Source organism: Dreissena polymorpha, chromosome 6 (assembly GCF_020536995.1).
Source record: "Dreissena polymorpha isolate Duluth1 chromosome 6, UMN_Dpol_1.0, whole genome shotgun sequence".
Classification (NCBI taxonomy): domain Eukaryota; kingdom Metazoa; phylum Mollusca; class Bivalvia; order Myida; family Dreissenidae; genus Dreissena; species Dreissena polymorpha.
Window position 1 is genome coordinate 73,105,320 of NC_068360.1, and position 21,708 is coordinate 73,127,027.

Sequence of the window (21,708 nt, forward strand, 5' to 3'; positions counted from 1 at the left end):
TAAAATATGAGCCAACTCCATGACCCAATGGTTATATTGAGCTAAACGTTGACGTCTCACGAAACTGGAAATAAAATAAGAGCGATTTAGATCTAAATATAATTTGCTAAATCAGAACAATGTAGTCAACTCTTGTTTAATTGTGTACGCATCTGATTCCAGCTTATAATGTTAGTATCTATGAATAAGAGTCAAGGCGCGCTCAATGCTGTTGTTTTATTTTATTATTTTTTTTTTCACACTGCGTATGTGTTTGTGTTCGCTGCGGAAGATTGTCGGTATGTTGGGTATAAAGGACCCCTTGCTATAATAAGATAACTTACTTACTTGTTCGTGCAGCTGACTTCTCACATTTTTATCGATGTGTAATATCACGAGTCTGTTCCTATCTAAAACGGGAATGTTCGTATCTTAGGGAAGCATCCATACTAATTTAATGTATGCCGATGACTCCTCAAAATATACAATATAATTCATTACACATGATATTTAATTGCCAGTCTGTAACCGCTGTATAACTGTTTATGGGGGTAGGGATGGATACGATGCTCAACTATAATAACAAGTCCGTCGTCAGTGTAAATTTAAAAAAAACAGTATTGACAATTTTGACGATATTGACACGTTCATAATTTACGAAAAGCTAGTTTTATAATGTTGTTCAGTTTTGCATTACATGTATACATTTAGCGTAAAAATCACAAAAGGTCTATATTTATCCTTTTATCTCAAACGTGTATATGTATCACGTTCATGAACATGGCAATTTCACTACTGAACTAAACAATGTGTTTCAATAAAATACGGTATTGCACCATCAAAAACATAAACATTGGTATAATATATAAGCCTGATAGTGTATAAACAATAATTTATACTGATAGAATTTAAACTGAAAATACACGACGTATCGAAAAAAACATATTAAAGTTAAATTCAGTGCCAGTTGATGGCATGTTGTGTATAAACGGGTTTGTGTCCATTCTACACAGTCCATGTTTCTATTAAAGTAGGAAGTGTTTGAGTAGTCTGAGGTGTTAAGACGGTAGAAGAGACACATCAACAGTTTGTGATTAAAGCTGTGTACTTTTTTGTATGTCAATGATTTTCTTATTTAATGGAACACAATTATATCTATGATATTATTAGCGTTTTTCTTTCTTTATTGTCAAGGAATATGACAATCTTAAATTGTTTAGCTATTCTCATCCGGTTTGACAAATGGTAAAAAATGATGTACAATCAAAGTTTATACACTGTTGTTTCGTTTTTGGACAAAATATCGAATGCTATTTAAAATTTATAAAAAGCGAGTTTTTATAATATTGTACATTTTTACATTACATGTATACATTTAGCGTAAACATCACAAGGTTGTATATTTATCTCTTATATAATAAATTATTTTTTTTCCTAAATCAGACAATATCCCAAACAGAAGAAAGTAACGAAATATGGATTTTTTCAAGTATTTCATAACCATTTGGATCGTGACTTCAACTTGTATAACAGGTAATTCTATTTAAACACAGACCTCTTTTTGATTTCTCAATTTAATAAGGGACCTTGCTTTTTTTAACTTCAACTTATTCGATTGCAGGTATTGCAGATGTCAGTTCTTGTAACAGTACTCTGTCTACAGATAATAATGCATTCGGTCTAGGAACAAATGTTACATTGAAGTGTGTAGTGTGCCCTGGTTCTTCGGAAATCAAATTTAAACACAACGATAGTGATATTGCAGTTCATTCATTGGATACCCAAGTAACTAATCCTACACTACACGGCGTTGCTGTAAATGATCTGGGCAATGGATCAAAGGAGATGAAACTGACAATATTAAACTTCACGCAATCCTCTAATGGTGTTTATTCCTGTTCTACAAGCTCAACGGATGTTGCATCGCTTAATATAGCATACACAGGTAATTATTAAAAAAATGGTTTCGGCATGCGGTTCGTTAGTTATTCTTAGTTCCTTCATGTTTTTGTAATATTCCTTAGTCTTGCGTCGGCCTGTGTTGACCTGGTTTGTATAACTTGCTGTTTTCCGAGTGTTATGCTGTCATTGATTATCATGGCGTTTGTAACATTAAAATGCAAAACATATAAAAGAACGAGAAAAAAGAATCATTTAACACCTTTTATAATAATACGTATATACCACTTAAAACAGCATGGTCGATCAAAAACCTATGTAATAAGTAAACAGTATACATTCTTATATCTGCAGTACGTATTAAATTTTGGCTTTAAGCTTCCGTTCAGTACTCCTTAACATCACATATGACTATTAATCATTCTTTGGTAAGAACTGTTTCGTAAAATGCCCAATTAACATTGTAAACATGAAAACAAAATATATTTGCGCTCGCAAAGGTAAAACACATGGTTATAATTTTTCTAAAATGCATATATTGCAGTATCGACCACACCAGGATCCGCAGATGGTAGTAAGATATTTTGTTATTTCGTTTTAGCTTACACAAATTATAATAGGATTTAAATTAAATGTTCAGCTTTTTGATATTCCTCTTGAAAGCTTTGCATATTTCTTTTTCTTTTCAGCCTCAACATCCACCCAAAGTACAATTGCCACAAGTAAACAACCTACATTAAAAAATACTACTGAAAATACAGACACTAACTTATTCTGGATACGTTTAGCAATAGCATTGTTTTTAATAGACCTCATGCAAGTAACAATTATAATACGTTTGATAAAACAACACATGGTTACATGATTTAATTACTGTTAAAAGGAATACATAAATTTTGTATTCATTTTAATTAATATATGTTCAGCTTTATGATATTTCACTTAAAAGCTGTGCATATTTCTTTTTCTTTTCAGCCTCAACATCGACCGAAAGTAGTACTACCAAAAGTAAACAACCTACATTTATTAATGCAACAGACAACACAGGAACTAACTTACTCTGGATATGTGCACCAATAGCATTGTTTTTAATTGTAGTCATGCTAGTAACGATCATTATACGTCTGATAATACAACACATGAAAACATAATTTTATAACTGTTAAAGGAACACATGTATTTTGTAAAAATATTTTGGAAAGCACAAACAATTGATTATGTTTCTTTGACTTTTACACAACTAATAATGATGTTATCTTTATTCCATTTCATTTACACTTTCCTCCCCGATTCAACGATTTATCAAAAATATGAGATCTATTGTGAATAATTAAAGCAATATATAGGTAACATCTTAATGGTAAACATAAGGCATGATTTATTACGACTTAATCAACACTGACTATTGTTATTCAAATATCCTTCATAAGCACAATTTTAGTATTTTACTTGTAAACGTGAATGCGCTATTTATTACCAGATCACATACTTGATATTTTAATGTCCGAACAAGTCCTTGTCAAGCTAATACTGTTCATTTGATAATGACATTATTTAAGAAAAAAAATATTTTCATGTATATTTATGTCTTTGTTTCTTAAGCCGGTAAAGACATTCTACACATCGACGTTATTATTATGCAAAATAATTGTGCAAATATCACCTATGTTAAACGTATAACAGTTTTCAAATATTATATGAACATTTATTATTTATATCCAGTTGTAAAGGTCTTATTAATGGCACAATCTGATCATTTTTCAAAAAAGCATTGCATGAAATTTGTTTTTCAGTACGTGTGTCACTAGAATTTTTCAAGTATTTCTTACTTCATGCAATTGTTGTATTAATAAGCAGGTACTATATCAATGATTTTTTCTGCATGAATTCGAATAAAAATGAATAGGTCATATTATGTTAATGTATATTTAATCTGGTCAACAGCGCTGAGCATAGGTGGGATTATTGGAATTGTCATTGGATGCCTTGCCTTGCACTGGTATGCATTGGAGCAAGCATCTTGATATATCTCAAACATACAGGTAACAACTAGTTTCATGTCAATAAATATTAGTTTATATTATATGCACTAACTAACGTTAGATGATAAATAAATCCTTTCTTGAAATATGTGTGATATTGCAGCAAAATCTGAATGATATACTTGTTATGATATATTTTCACAGGCATACGGATTAGCAGCCATCAGATCAACGGTTAAGAAAAAGAAAGAACCCATCAACATTGACGTGTGTTTTCTAAAAACTGATACACGCATTTTTATTATTACAACACAATTCATGCACTCTCCAAATATATCGGTTAATTATTTAAGATAACAACTTCGATGTTAAGATCTAATAATGATATTACATTATGCCCATAAACTATTGCTACTTGATTTTGAACTACACTCATAGATGTGAGTAGATACTGACTTTTGAGAAAAAACATACACTTTCTTTTATGATATATATGTTAAATAGTGTCAATTATCTCTACTGGTATAAGTCGTTTGCTTTGATAAATGGTTTCTCAATATTATTCAGAGTGTTATTAAATTATAACAAAAAACTAACGAATGAGTATAGTGTTATGCCTCATTTATCGTTTGAACGCATCGAACAGCTGCTGCTATTACTTAAAATGCGTTTAAAAGACAGAACGAAATAAAAAAATAACTGATATGTTTTATACTAGATTACAAACGTAAACATAAGTTTATTCCACCTACATTTAATTGAAGTTTTTCGCAAATAAAATAGGCACAATTATTTTCAATGTTAAGATTTTGACTAAATGCATGAATAGTTTGACCTAAAACACTAGACATTAAAGGGACCGTCAACCACGAATGACGAAAAAAGAAAAGTTCTTAAATACCGTATTTTTTAACAATTATTAGTTTATATTGATTTAAATATCACGACTATTATATAATATTACTTGAAACAAGTTGTTAAGTTTTCATATTTTCAGTATATTCGGTTAAAAATTTTACTGGGTACAGGTACCAGGTATTTACCAGTTAACTATAAATAACGCAAGTAGATTGATCATAATCGTCACGTGGTAAACCAAGGAATGCAAATTGTGGATGCATAGTGAATTGTATATATTTTATATATAAAATGATCAATCTACTTGCGTTATTTATAGTGTGTATATCGTTAATTCACCTATTTTCGCGATGTACTTTCGATTTCACATCGCGTAATTTTATTACCGAATATACTGAAAATATGAACTATTTTCAAGTAATGTAATAAACCAGTCGTGATATTTTAATCAATATAAACTAATAATTGTAAAAAATACGGTATTTTTTCGTCATTTGTGGTTGACGGTCCCTTTAATGTAGTTTTATCTGTGAATACAGCATCGGTTACATATTGCTGAATTGTTACGCATACTACATTTACTACACAATGGGTTTCGACGAAAATATACACACTACACAAACATATATGAGCTGCAACATTTACTGCGAAATAGAGACAAACACAAATCAAGTATTATAACAGCGATAAAGAAACACTGCAAATTTAAACAAGTACAACGATTGGCTTTTTGTGTTCGACGTAAAACTGTTGAAGACTTCGTAGTGCACTGTTATCATTTTTTATCAATAAACATTCAGAATTCAAGTTGCGCTTCAGTATTGATTGTCAGATAGTCTGACCTGGATTTCTGCTATCAGGTTGCACGCGAGGTAATCATGTATTCAGTTTGTACACAGGGTTGCTAGGCGAAGAGGAAGTATTGAATAATAAACGCTCAGTCATTCACGTTGCCATTGTAGACTGGCGGCTTACGTTATTGATATAAAATTGACCTATATAGCATCTATGTAATAAGTGCTATGAAGAATTTGCATAACGTTTCAACAGTTTTAATTTATCAAATTTTAACAAACGCTTACTGATGCAATTTTGAAAATTATTTTGAAAATAATTCGCTTAAGTTGTCTTACTAGCTTCTAACAAATAATCTGGAATATAATTTTGATGCATGTAATATTTCTAATCATCCTGGTAAATTAGCAAAAAAAGTCAAGATAAATAGCCATTACTGGTAAAAATGTAAGAAGTCACGTTTGCTAATTAACATTCATATTGAATTTGAAAATATGTGTCCAAAATAACATGCCGTACTTGTACATTATCTTTTTTTCTTTTTCTTTTTTTTTTTTTGGGGGGGGGGGGTACTCAGACTTCAAGACAATACCATTTATGTTACAGTGTTGTATTTATCGTTCATTTAAATATACGATAAATGCAAGTATTAGGTTAGCGATTTAACTACCGAAAAATGTAAAACAAAATAGATGTGATGCAGATCGTTAATATGTTTCATCTACATCACACGGCAAAGCTCTACTGATTACAGACTCTTACATATCATAATATTGAAGATATGGACCAGGATACGTTCTATTGAGTTAACATAGCATTTACTAAAGGGGCCTTTTTACAGATTTTGGCATGTATTGAAGTGTGTCATTCAATGCTTTATATTGATAAATTTAAACATTTGACCTAAAAATCTCCAGTAAAAAATAAGAATACAATTAAAACAAGAAAAAAAGTAACCGTCAACTGGACTCGAACCAGTGACCCCTGGAGTCCTGGATGTAAGAAGTATCCCGCTTAGACCACTCGACCATCCGTTTTTTCTCGTTCATAATTTTTATTCATGACATATCTTGGGGTGTAGAGTGCCCTAAGTATCCACTAAAAGACTTTTAAATGCATATATACAACACAAGGTGACTTTAATCAATATTTTAACATCAGTAAAAGAAGTACGAAAACTAATTATTATATAGTTACCAATAACACAGTCTTTTCAACGTCTGCACGTTTTTAAATGATAATTACTCAGTTTAGTCTTTTAACGTCTGCACGTGTTTAATTAGTAAAAAGGTTATATACACATTAATTTAAATGTGAATAGTTCACACTTCCTTAACAATCTACATGAGCAATAACCAATATACAAAAGTATACTACACAGCAAAAAAGGTGTTCCCAGCGAACCATCCCAGGTCATGCTCGGGCACTCCCCGTGATGGTCCGCCAGGAACGTGTCTGAAAAGTCTACAGCTGCCCCAGTTGATGGAGCTGAAGCACGTGAGAGTCTTCAGTACCACTACTCACCCGCCCCAGCCCCACCATCTAGTTAAGCTTGAAATAAGTGTGAACAATATATATAATTATGCACATTAATACGTAAATTTTGAAAACAACTCTTTACTTAAAGAAAGATTAATCAAGTTTCCTATGACCTACATGATTGAAAATGAGGTTATGATATGACGATTATACATAGTGATAAAGAAATTCAATGAGTGAAATGGGATAAGCCCAACGCTGGGTTACATAATGTATGAAATAATGATTGAAATCAGAGAGAAAACGCAAACAACAGAAGATCATTCAACAAATATAAATAAATACTAACATAAATTAATCGGTTTAAATCCATTTTAAATTCAACAGTTCCATTAGTGTTGACATCACAATAATCTCCCCAAATACGATCAAAGTTTTCAAAGTCAAGTCTTCTAAAATCTAACAAATTGCGAGATATTTTAGTCTGTTAATAAATTTACAAATAAGATCAAAAGGAGAAAACAGTTTTTTTGTCAAATTTCACTTGATTTCTACACTTCCAAATGATATGTCTTGATTCGGATAATAAACTAAAAATACATAAATAATTTCCGGACCATATGAGTAATCAACATTAAGAAATTGGAATTGTTTCAAAGATAGTTTATGGTTGTCTGCCGTAACAACATGCATTAAAAGTAACAATACTTTATTAATGGGAGTAGAAATAAAACACTGAACAAATAAGTGATCTATTGTTTCAGGTTTAGAACAAAAAGTACATTTACTGGATTTAACAATATTTTTTTGAGAATAAAAACTGATTTGTAAAAAGAACATTGTGTATAAGTAAAAACAATTAATTATACATTCCGGATCAATAGCGCAAAAAAACAAGTTTTTGAAGGAATTATTAAAATCAACAAATTTTATAGGTTCCAACACATTTTGGGACTGGATTCATAGACTCTTATGAAATAATTATAAATCAATTTAACGGACCAAGATGATTGAACTTGAGATTTACAATTCTCAACAAAATTATTAAAATCATTTAAACATTTTTCATAAAAAGGCGGAATGAACTCACTGCGTGGTGTATTGATATTATTAAGTAAATGGTTATATTTTCTTAATTGGATACCAATCCAATAGATTGCAAATTCTACCCACGGTGCAGGGTGATTATTCATAATTTTAAAAATATGGCATAAGTAAAAAGAATTAATTTTCAGTTTAATATTTGGGACATTAAGTCCGCCTTTTAAGACAGGTAAATATAACGTTTTCCTAGCAATAGGTTAAAATTTTCTATCCCAAATAATATTGAAACATAATCTTTGGATTAAATTAACATAATGTGTAGGTATTAATTGAGCTTGTATAAAATACACTTTTTTGAAAAAAAAAGCATTTAAGATTGAACTTTTACCTTTATAAGACTTACCTCGTGCTTTCAATAAATTTAAGGTTCTTTCAAAATTAATAAGTAAATCATGAAATATGTCATCTTCAGTTAAGTCATTTTCAAATTTATACCCAAATAATTTGCAATTTTTAACCCACGAAATGCCAAAAGGATGATCAGACCTTGATTTCCATTTTCCCAAAAAACATTCCACAGCTTTTTTTTATAATTAATTTTGGACCCTGAAACCTTTTCAAAGTCTGAAACAGGTTAAAAAAAGAAGGACATTGACCTATCATCGGATAGACCGGTGGTATTTTCATCATCATATAAGGACATCTTTACATGAAACTTTCCACCTAGAGTTTTAATACCATTAATATTTGGATCATCTTGGATAATCTTAGCAAAGGGCTCTAAACATAGAACATATAGTAAGGGTGCCAAAGAACAGCCTTGACGAACTGATCTTGTCAATGTAAATGGCTCAGAAATATGTCCATTTACAATGACTGATGGCCTTATGTCCTCATATAGGACTTTAATCAGATGCATAAAACTATCATGGAAACCAAATGCTTGTAAAGAACTGTACAGAAAAGGCCATGACACTCGGTCAAAGGCCTTATCCTGGTCTAAGCAGATGAAACAAGCTGATAAGTTTTCTGCTCGACATAACCAATAATATTCCTAATGAGATGGACATTATCAAAAATAGATCTGGGATGGAACAAGTTTGAGAAACTCCAACTATAGAGGCCAAAACCTTACTAAATCTGTTGGTCAAGACCTTTGACACAATTTTCCTATCAATATTTTATAAAGATATTGGTCTATAATTTTTAACTGAAGGTTTTTCATTTTTATCTTTACAAATAAGTGAAATAAATGACAATTTTTGAGAGTCAGACATATAACCTAAATCAAAACATGTATTATATAATTCTAAAAAAATTGGTCCAAATAAATGGAAGAACTTAAAATAAATTAATGAAGATAAACCATCACTACCAGGAGATGTGGTATGGTCCATTTGTTTAAGAGCTAAATGTATTTCATCTAAAGATAGTGAACTTGAAAGTAGTTGATTATCTTCATCAGACACCTTGGGTAAATTATTTAAAAATTTGTCATTTAATGATACATTAACAGGCTCTTCAGTATATAAATTTTGATAAAAGGATTTAAAAGTATCTAAAATTTCATCAGTAGATTTTTTATCAACATTATTATCAATGATATGAGTTATTATAGTATCACTGGCATTTTTGAATTCCTTATCATGAAAATAAGTATTTGAATTTTCATTATTATTTATAACATTCATTTTGCTTCTTATATAAACCCCTTTAAATATATTAGAGTGAAAGTTATTTAAATTAGTCTTAATATCTAATTTCTTATATACATGAATGATATTGTTTAATTAAATCTTTAATCTCTTTATAAGAATTATAACTTTTTGTTTACTGTAATCAATACAGAAAAGTTTAATATTATTTTTTACATTTTCCCACCATTCTAATGTATGCAAATTATATTTTGTTAAATTTTTAAATAGAACTCAAAAGCTGATATGAAATCTTTATCTTTTAATATAGAATTATTATGTTTCCAGTAGGATTTACCTAAATCTATAATTTCATTGGAAGCATCACATTTAATGGAGATACTGATACAATCATGATCAGAAAAAGGAAAAGGAATAACTAAAGATTCATAACAAGCATTAAGAATAAGATTTCCTACATAAATTCTATCAAGTCTACAACTTATTGTTTCATTAACACATTTTCTACTCCAATTATATGTTTTTGAACAAGGATGTAAATGTCTGAAGATATCTTTTAATTTAAAATTATCAATTCTCTTTTTAAAAACTGCACAACCAACAGAGACTTTATCAGTGTTTCCTCCTAATTTATCTAGTTTGGAATTAAAAACAAAATTAAAATCTCCAATTATTATTAGATTATATGAAGTAATTAAGTATTTTTTTAAATAAAATCAAAACATTCATTCCTATCACCAGGGGCATTATGTGCATATATGTTACAAACTCTAAACTTTTGATTAAAGCACTCAATACAACATAAATAAAACGACCATCATAATCTGTTTGGAAACTATTGCATGAACTATTCTTATCAATGATAATCGTACAAACTCCACACGATTGACCTTGAGAAAAACTCCAAATATATTTTGTAATCATTAGAAATAAAATTTTCCACAGCTTTGGCATTTAAATAAATATCAATATTTGTCTCTTGTATACATAAAATAGAAGGTTTATTTTTTGCAAAATATAATCTTAAATACATTGCTGTTTAATTTTGGATCTAAATCCAACTTTGTACGTTTAAAGACATATTTTAAGTTTGTGTTGTTTTCGTGTAACCTCTAAACAAAATATCTACTAAGTTCACAATACAAAACAAACATGGCGGCGTGTACAATATATACACTACTATTAAAACTGAACGTACACGACATACTACACGAGAGTTATAAATGATCAAGTCAGTAGTTTCTACATGAACAAATAAAGATTGCTGCTCCCTTGAAATGAACATAAACGGGCTTTTTATACTGACTCGGTCAAACTAAATTACAGCAGACGATACAAGGTGTATCGCTTGAGAATTTAAGCTATAATTTCAACCACATGAAAACAATCGGTGGATAGTAAATTGTACATGGTATACGGTTTATACAGGTATTGGAGATAGAGACATAAATCAGACGGAGGGCGTTTACGTACTAAATCGAGGATATAAATGAACAAGATGTGCAATGTATATAAATGAATTATGTGTATGCATATCAATATGAACATGACAGGGGAGACAATTACATGGAAACACTAAAAGGGAGATAATTGAAAACAATTGAAAACGTTTGTTTAAAAATAACTCAAAACACAATATGCCGACATATAACCAGTACAGCATAGGTATACCGACTACATGTGTACAGAGGTTATGTTTTACATACGTAAACATAACACAAATATAATGGAACAAATACTCATAAACAAACGGACACCATATAGAAAATATAATAAGTATTACTTCATTAATTAACATGCATAAAAAGAGAAAGGCAACATCGTAGTCCATAATGTAAGCACGTCGTTTCCAATCTATGGTTGTGGTACTCAAAATCATTAAGCAAAAGCGAAGTCCGTTATGAAGACAGAGATATAAAATTAATGTGTATGTGGGGATTGCACCTCCAGGATACCATCATAGATGCCATCCTGGGTGAGCACTTCCGACGCATCCAAACCGTCATCCTCTGCCGGCATACGGCCACTAACAAACCTGTTACGAGGCATTAGAGTAAAATTTTCAACCTCCTCCACTTTCCTCTTTGCACTGGCCACACTCACCTCCATGTTTGTTGTTTCTGAATGGGCCTCACCCTTGTCCACTGTTGTAGTCTGAGTCTGGGCGACCTGTGGTACCTTGGACTTCTCCTCTTGGGGTTGCTTGGCTGACTTTGTCTTTTTGGTGCGACCCTCTTGCGTAGGTTTCACCTTTGAACCATCTTTCCTTGGACGGCGTTTAGTCTCCTGCCATTGTGACTCCGATATCGGCTCAACCGAGACGTCCGAAGCCACATTTTCACCAACTCCAGTAGCCCCTGATTTCTCGGTGGACTGCGACGGGGGGTTGTCCTCTTGAGTAAATTTGGCGTCCGTATTCTTCTGTCTAACCTTGTCCGCCCATGTCCCTGAAGATTGATTCGTCCCACCAGAGGCTCTGCCAGGACATTCTCCCTTAACATGGCCGAGTTCGAAACACCTTAGACACAGAGGGGGACGTCCCCGCATCGTTACCAATGCCTTGGACCCACACTGAAATGAAAGCAGGTGGGGGATGGAAGCCTTTTTCCGCATCTGAAACCTCGATGGTAACGATGCGGGTACCTGACTGACATTGAAAGTCCCCAATTTGATACATTTCGTTTTCAACACTAACCACTCTACCACAATTGGAAAATAGTTCCTTAATTATGGCCCGTTTGGTACAAATTGGTAGCCAGTGCAATTTAACCTGAACAACCTGTCTTCATTGCAAGGTAATGTCATAAGCAGCATCACAATATTTGACATGGCCATTGGTACTTGAAAAAAAAGCTTTGCACTTAGCTTGATCGTCGAAAACGACATCGTAATTGCTGCTCCTAAGGGGTCCAGACGCAAATACAATAATGTCCTCAGTGGTCCAACCTTTTTCTTTCAGAATGTTGACCACATGCACCATTGAAGATCCCCGCCTTCCCTGGAAGCGGACCGTCCTACTCGTAATATCCGTGTCCACCGTCTGATTGTCCAAAGCAGCCCAAAGATCCGACATTTTTGTAAATACTTATATCTATCGCGCAAATTGCTCGAAAACCCCCAGAACAAAGCACCGTGATCACGGTATTCTCTGTACCAGGTAAGTACCACTCGACAATCCGTGCTCATGCTCTGAGAGTTTTTTTTTTTACTTTATATAAGATATCCTCTAAGTTTCACAAAATATACCGATACCACCATAATTTTCCAAATTATGCAATCGTTTCGCGCTGCAACGCTTTATTATTTTCAGGTTTTCAACTCGCCAAAAGATGCATAAAATGGACATTTTAGAGCATGGTTAATGTTCAGTTTTACTGTTTCCTCACAATTTTCATAACTAAAACGAAAATTTGCGAATCTGAAACAACTTTTTTTAATTTTGTCAATTTACCAAAACGTGAAAAGGCCTCTTTAGACTGTTGTCGTAACATGTCTTATGGTATTAAATAGGTCAGATGACGATGACTATGCACACTGTGGATTAACAAACAAGATTTTTAAAATCTTGCACACACAAGTAATCAACGCGACCTGCACTGGAATATGTGATGCTTTAATTATTAGATTTTCAATAGACTTACACTTCAACGTTTTCATTGTTCAATAAATACTTGATATATGTATTTACTAGATAAATGTAATTATACTAAAAGGTGTTTTTGCAATCATAATTTATCAAATATTTTATCGGAAAAAAATAGATAAGCACAATTGTTATGGGGCCGTAATTATTATTAATTAGTTGACCCGTACATTAATAATATAGCAAAATACGTGAATGAACATATTTAGAAACAAACGTCTCCAAAATATGCGACCGGGCGGTAGCAAAATATAACTTATGCAGAACTCATATAATCCCGATATACACACGTCTTTTCACTTTTATGAATATTCGCATATTAACACAATATTTAAGGTGATGTTATTTAATGTATATGGTTTGAATTTAGATTGATATTCGCATTCAATAACAATTATCATAACAACCTGTTTTCAATAAAAAGCAACTGCTGACATTGTAGATGTGTAATTTATTATAAGGTTTTAAAAAAGTATTGCTCGTATTTTCGAGGGTAACATGCATATTTTGGATATTTTTATATAAATAAAATTGTAACGAATGTTTTCGATGCACCATGCATTCATACACAAGTGAACATGACCCAAATACACCTTTGTATAGACAACGTAAATTTTAGCCGTTTTACTTTCGTTGTAATGTGGCGTTACCTATTGATGACTATTTATCTACGTTTATAAAGTTTCAACGGAAAAGAAAACGCGAAAAAAGACCATTGAAAGAGAAATGGCAAAAAACAAAAGAATCGTAACTCCATGTAATAGAAATACGTTTTGTTGACAATGTAGGCTTTAAACAGAGAGGAATGGCTGAAACAGATACATGAATATGATATGTGGATACAAACGAATTGTATTTGTCTGTAATAAAGATGCCAAAATATTTTATGTAATCACTGTCTTTAAAAGAATGATATCATTTTTACAACGTGCAATAAATAAAAATGTGTGACTTCATTCTATTCTGATTTTCGTCGCGTTACAAAAACAGCGTACACCACATGACCACTTAAATCGTCAGGCATCTGTACTCAAATCTTTGTAATTAAAAAATAAAAAAGCGTAAATCAAAGTTTGGTATGAACAACAGACTTATTTACTGTTGATAAATGCGGTGATTGGCTTTTAAGCTGAATACGGATAGGGGAACATACAGATTGACCATTGGTCAAACACACACGGGAAAAGACTTCAACCTGTATGTAGGAGGTACCCGTTGTTAATTTTCTGTCCTAGCCATGAGAGTAAAGGGCCCGTCATCAGCACCACCCCGTATATTGTAATATTTGTAATTTGATGTGTGTTTTGTTTGATTGGTTTAATCTAAACAGCAATGTAATATTTTTATTTGTCGTATGTTTTTCCGCCTTTTCATTTACACGTAGAAATAAAACCAGTAATAGGGCAGAAATATTTATCAATTTTATGTTACAAAATGTAATAGCTCGACACTTGAAACAGGCTTGTAAGGATTCTAAATTTAATTAAAAAATATCTTGTTTAACCCATTTATGCCCAGCGCCTAGAAAAAAAGCATTGGCAAACAGCGTAGACCCAGATGAGAAGCCGCATGATGCGGCGTCTCATCAGGGTCTGCGCTGGTTGCTTCAAGAAATGTCTGTAAGAAATATTCTAAATATAGAAATAAATATACTAGACACGCCTAATTTTGGAAATAAATTGATCCAATTTAGAAGGATGGGAGAGTCCATTAGGCATAAATGGGTTAAGAAAAAACACGATCGTGATTTCGAAATTATTAGGGCTTTTTTTCGTAAAGAAATTTGTTCGGAAGAGAATTACAAGTACATACGTACTCGTACTGAATACGTACACACGATAAGGCCGTATCGTGTTTTAAGAAATGTAATTCGTCGAAACATGTACACCATATACCAGAAAAACGCTATGCATTCTCGGCAAACCAAACATATATTTTTGATCAAAGCTACACGTTTATTTAATATATTGATTGTGGGAATATTTGAATATACAATTCGATACTTGTAATGCTTTTGTCGATTTAAAATATGGTGAAATAGTAGATACATGCATTCTCCTTTCGTTGTATTATTGTCAAAGATTATTAACATGGCATTCAAACATGGTTATTAACTTGTTGTAAGACATGTCGTGTTTTATAGATAAAACAGGTATATCTACATATGTATTCAAAATATGCGCGAGTTGGAACTGAACAAGAGCATTTAATATTTCAAAGTATGTGTTCATAGTGAACACATTTATTACGATACTATTATTTTTCAACACACTGTTGTGTTTCTCGATTGTACGAACTAACGCATTATAATACAATTTGGCAACCATTATTAAAAAATGTCTTAATTTTTCTCGAAAATAAAACGAGCGACTTTATGCGGAAGAGGACAAAGCATAGCTGCATGGAAATCAGGAGTTTGTTAGGAAGTAAATTGGAATTAGTTCCCTTTATTTGTTTACGTTATTGTGTATAGAAGAAACCAAGAAAATTGTGTATAGAAGAAACCAAGCTTCTCATAATTATTGTGCATGGCTAAATACTTAGGGTAAACTTAATTTTGGAAAATATGAAAAACACCGTTTCACAAATTTGAAACCAAGTTCAGGTCAGGAAATACGCTTGCCGCATATGGCATACTACCCGTTGTCACACAGCTCGTTTCATGCCTTGCTTTGCTGCATTCTTGAATTCATAAATGTGGCATGATTGTTTCTAATTGATCAATACTGCAATTAACTTTTAACTCGGGGGGAAAAACAAACGCAGTCAAAACTTAATAGTAATTTATTTAATCTTTACCACGTTAACGAGTATCTTAGGGTTTTTAGTCAAACACTTAAAACGGAAGATATTTATGGACCACTTTGATAAAATTACGTTCAATGAATGTTTTGTAATTAACATAACGCTCCATGAATAGTATGGTATTGTTTGGTAGGGTCATTTTACTAAATGTTTATTAGGGAATGTAGAACAAGTAATATTAAATGTTATTTCATTAATATTTCATTAATATTTCATTAATATATGAAATTCATATATGAACATCGCTGTTTAAAATGTAAATACCTAGTGTAATAAGTAGAACATAAATCTACACTCCGTTTGAGTAATGTTTAATATGGTTATTTATTAGACGCAAGTGCTGTACGTATTTGCAATTTCTATATAAACTCTTTGCACATTTAGTTGATGTTAAATATTAAAGATTTTGTCAAATTGTATCGTTATATCGGTTTACATAAAAACTTAATATATGTTTTCAAACACATAACACGCTGTTATCTTCGCCATGTTTATTTGTTAACTATAAACCTTATGCGCTAAAAACATTACTCGGCCAAGGACACCATTAAAAAATATAGGCCTCATACAGAACACACAACTATTAGTCTGACGACAGCTAATTCATTGTGATTCATTACATATTAAAACATATTTTAATTAAAAACTCGATCCTAAATTATTTTTATTTATTTTAGCTCGATTGCTACGGAAGCCTAATTCTTATTTAAAGGCTCTCAAGTCCGTTTTCTGGGTTGAACCAGTACTTGGTTTATTTTGGGGAGATCTAGAGAATTCTCAACTCGGTCGCTTGACGGACAACATATCTATACGCTACGGCGACCTTATACATAGACATCATATCGTATATGTGACAAGTAATAAAGATACTGACAGCCATGATAGTATCGATAGTTATGGCTTTTTACAATGCAAACCTTTCAAATAAAATGAATTTACGTATGAACTTTCATGTAGATACCTCTGATAAATTTCGAGTTATGTCCCGGACAAACATTCCGAATGTAAGAAAGACAACGTAATTCTAGTTTAAATCCCTCTTACATTTTTATTGTGCTGATGTTAAATAATAACTCGATTTTTGAAGTCACCAGCGATTTTTTTTTCGTGAACTATAAATGGTTATTATAAGAAAATTGTACTAGAAACACACTAATATGTGTTATAGTTTTAAATTATTTATCCATTTAATATGGGGATAATACACGTTTTCGAAGGCATCTGCGGGCGCTCGAAAAATTCGTTCCGGAGTTCCGAGAAAATGTGTATTTTCGCTATTATTGCATAAACAATTCACACATATCAAACTAAATTAAAATAACAATGAAAACAATATGTCTTGTTCATTCGACATCGACAAAATAATTCGATTATTTCATATGACGTCATACAGTTGAAGGTTGTGTTTTACAAATGCCTCACTCAGTCACCATCAGAAATTACGAGGCTTTACCTTCGATCTAAAAGGTGTTTAAACAGTGGATTAATGCAAATTTGAAATGCAGCCGCGCAAAGTAAGAAATGAGGAATTATTTTGAAATTTACTGGTCGTGACGGATAAATATATCGTCAGAATAAGTCATTGTTTTCATAGATGTTTCTTTCGTACAGATCTATCTTACTTCGTTCCAACTAAATTTTCAAAAAATTAATACTGCCAACATATTGTCGCTGAAGTATTTCAAGCATACAGCAGTGTCGTGAATATTATATGAGATTTTTGACGTAACGTTGATTGGCGGTTGCCGCGAATTAGCGCGTTATTATTATTATTATTTGACGTCATATATATTTGTATTGTTGTTGACGGGCAGTTGAATCAAAGGATCGAACCTGAACAGTCGTGTTTTGCATATCAACTCAAAGTACACCATTATACCTTCGTGATATTGGTGCCGTGAACAAACAGTAAAATGCCGACGACAATAGAGAAGTTACTAGGCCAGCGGCTAGATTTGAAAAATATTATTGACCGTTTCGTCAGTAAAATAGAAGAAGCGAGCGATGAAGACGATGACATTCAGTTTCAAGCGCTTATCGAGAAATTAGAAGAAAAAGTGGCATGTCTGCTAGTCCACAATGATAAAATTCTCTCGCTCACGGACGCCGACGCTGCGCCAAAGGAGATGGTCGAGGCAGAAGAGTATACCTTCGACGTAGAGGTCAAACTACGAAGATACAAGCAGCGTCTACAGCGGCCTAACATTGGCATCACAGACGCCGCCGATTTATTATCGCATGCATCCGGTTCCGGTAGTCAGCAGGCATCCGGTCCACTACCACCAAACAACCAACGCAGGGTGAACGCCAATTCATCAAACAACAGCGGCCAGTCAGCGCCCGAGATAAGTACATCTAGTACTCATAAATTGCCAAAATTAACACTTCCACGATTTGACGGTGATATATTACAATGGCAATCGTTCTGGGATTCATTCGAATCGTCAATCCATTGCAATGTCAACTTGACTGATGTGCAGAAATTCAATTATTTGAAAGCACAGTTGGAGGGCACAGCCGCCATGACTATTGAAGGATTTGCACTCACGAATGCAAATTACACGCGCGCAGTCGAATTGTTACGTGAAAGGTATGGTCAACATTGCAAAATTGTTCATGCAACCATGCAAGCGTTATTGAAATTGCCATCACCAACTTCCACAGTCGCGAGTTTGAGAGGGTTTTACGACCGCATGGAAACGTATATCCGGGGTCTTGAGTCGCTAGGACAACATCAAGATATGTACGGTAGCCTATTGGTGGCAGTTGTATTGGAAAAATTGCCGATGGATATACGTAAAAACCTCGCCCGCGTAAACGAGAATAATGACTGGTTTTTGCAAGATCTGCGACGAGCGATTAACAAGGAAATCAACATTCTCGAGATCGAACCGGAAGTTCCTATGCGTTGCCGGAAGTTAGCGACTACAACTCAACATCATTGTTTCATGCAAGTGGGAATGGTTAGAAGACTTCATACACTCCTAGCAACAAGTTTGGCAAAAGGAATACGCAAAATTATTCTAGAACATGTGCATTTTGTGATCAAGAACATTTAAGTTGTGAATGTAAAACCTTTCCTGACACTGCTGCCCGAATGAATGTTGTGAAACAGAAACAGCTTTGTTTTAACTGCTTGGGTAAACACCGAATCACAGAATGCAAGTCAAACGGACGCTGTCAAAACTGCCACCGGAAGCATCACACTTCTATCTGTAAGGAGCTACAAAGAAAACCGGAAGTTGAATCGCCGCAACCGGAAGCCGCCGTATTCTTCTCGTCTACAAAGAGGTCGAACGCAGACGTTATATTAAAGACCGCCATTGCCCCTGTTTCGTCGTCTCACACTACAACGGATGCCGCCATATTAGTCGACGAAGGCGCACAGCGATCCTTTATCACCAGAAAGCTTGCTGACGATCTTCAACTAGAGAGTGATGGAATAGAAACACTTAGCCTGACGGGATTCGGAGGAAGTAATAACAGAAGCTTACAGCAACTAGAACGCACGACAGTGTACATAGTTTCGAAGAGAAAGAAGATACCTGTTAGTGTACTCATCGTCCCCACTATTGCGGCTCCCATCAGATGCGGATATCTTAGATCGACTGCGGAACTTCCGTACCTGCGGGGATTGAAGTTGGCTCATTCCGTTACAGGTGACACGTTATTTGACATTTCATTACTCGTTGGAGCTGACCACTATTGGGATATTGTCGAAGATCATGTTGTTCGAGGGAACGGGCCGACCACCGTCAAGTCTAAGATTGGTTATTTACTGTCCGGTCCGATGCCCTCCACGTCTCATGCGTCAGCTGATAAGCACATCTTGAACGTACTTGCATCGCGCGCCCCAGAACACAGCATATTAGAACGTTTCTGGAGTCTTGAGAACATGAGTATCTCACCTTTAGAACCTGACCGGAAGTCTGTCGAGTACCTACAGCAATACCAAGCGACAGCTATTGAGTACGACAACGGAAGGTACCATGCCAAACTTCCATGGAAGCAAGACCACCCTGCTCTACCAACAAACCACAACATAGCCTTGAACAGAACTGTTGGGGCTATTCAGAGGTTGCGCAATGAACCGGAAGTGCCTCGGGCACATGGTGACATCATAGCGGACGTGGCTTCATCGAGCGGGTAACACTTGGTCAAGAGTCAGCTGAACAAGTGCACTACATCCCTCATCACCCAGTGGAAAAAGAATCATCAACGACACCCATACGCATCGTCTACGATTGTAGCTGCCGTCAGTCACGTGATTCACCAAGCTTGAACGAATGCCTGAAATCAACGCCACCGGCATTGAACGAGCTTACGTCGATTCTTACAATCGTCACAGAAATCGAGGCTGTAATTAACGATCGGCCATTGACGTATGCATCAACAGATCTTAACGACCCCTCGCATATCACGCCGTCGCAGCTGTTATACGGTCGCCGAGTTACAACGCTGCCACACGATGACGTCACATTCGATGCCGGGAGTACTGTCGCTGCAGCCGATCATGCTACATTTAACCGCATGGCAAGGCGACGTGAGCTGCTCATACAACAGTTATACAGACGCTGGAAGACTGAATACCTTACGTCACTCCGCGAGCACCACCGGGTGTCTGGTTCCAACACGCAGACGATCAACACCGGGGACGTGGTGCAGATCCATGATGATGGCCCGAGATGTCGATGGAAACTTGCCGTGATCGTCGATGTTGTTGCCGAAAGGGACGGGCATGTTTACGAGGCGAAAGCGCGAATCAGTAACGGATTGTATACCATAAGGCCAATAGCGAAACTTTATTCCCTGGAAGTGATAAGTGTCAATGGAAACTGATGGACAATCATTATATTGTTGTGATGGACTGTTTTTAAATATTTAAGCATTTTGTTAATATGATTATCGTATTCGTATACTAATGTGAAAACTCTGTTTTATCATTTTGCGGCCCCCAGTATGTCGTGAATATTATATGAGATTTTAGACGTAACGTTGATTGGCGGTTGCCGCGAATTAGCGCGTTATTATTATTATTATTTGACGTCATATATATTTGTATTGTTGTTGACGGGCAGTTGAATTAAAGGATCGAACCTGAACAGTCGTGTTTTGCATATCAACTCAAAGTACACCATTATACCTTCGTGAAATTGGTGCCGTGAACAAACAGTAAAATGCCGACGACAATAGAGAAGTTTCTAGGCCAGCGGCTAGGTTTGAAAAATATTATTGACCGTTTCGTCAGTAAAATAGAAGAAGCGAGCGATGAAGACGATGACATTCAGTTTCAAGCGCTTATCGAGAAATTAGAAGAAAAAGTGGCATGTCTGCTAGTCCACAATGATAAAATTCTCTCGCTCACCGACGCCGACGCTGCGCCAGAGGAGATGGTCGAGGCAGAAGAGTATACCTTCGACGTAGAGGTCAAACTACGAAGATACAAGCAGCGTCTACAGCGGCCTAACATTGGCATCACAGACGCCGCCGATTTATTATCGCATGCATCCGGTTCCGGTAGATGTTTCTTTCGTACAGGTCTATCTTACTTCGTTCCAACTAAATTTTC

At 34.2% G+C, this 21,708-nt stretch overlaps 1 protein-coding gene and 1 long non-coding RNA gene across 3 annotated transcripts; both read left to right on the top strand.

The window, feature by feature from the left end:
* Positions 1-970: 970 nt before the first annotated feature.
* Positions 971-4,456, top strand: LOC127836565 (uncharacterized). 2 transcript variants are annotated; one of them, XR_008028822.1, is made up of 8 exons: positions 971-1,093; positions 1,423-1,512; positions 1,601-1,924; positions 2,423-2,452; positions 2,568-2,600; positions 2,854-2,886; positions 3,823-3,920; positions 4,065-4,456. It is a non-coding gene; the product is annotated as an uncharacterized LOC127836565 (long non-coding RNA). The 2 variants fall into 2 exon arrangements; XR_008028823.1 differs by lacking the exon at positions 971-1,093 and adding an exon at positions 1,106-1,224.
* A 14,780-nt stretch (positions 4,457-19,236) lies between these two features.
* LOC127835803 (uncharacterized) lies at positions 19,237-20,978 on the top strand. The gene is made up of 2 exons (XM_052362238.1): positions 19,237-20,251; positions 20,341-20,978. Exons 1-2 carry the CDS (start codon positions 19,237-19,239, stop codon positions 20,976-20,978), a joined length of 1,653 nt encoding a protein of 550 aa, XP_052218198.1.
* Positions 20,979-21,708: the final 730 nt, after the last annotated feature.

What these genes read in the sequence shown, in the direction of transcription:
- LOC127835803 (XM_052362238.1), top strand. Translation starts at nt 19,237, where the DNA reads ATGAATGTTGTGAAACAGAAACAGCTTTGTTTTAACTGCTTGGGTAAA. An exon ending in GGAAGTGCCTCGGGCACATG is followed by an intron (nt 20,252 to 20,340) that starts GTGACATCATAG and finishes CTCATCACCCAG; the next exon opens with TGGAAAAAGAATCATCAACG.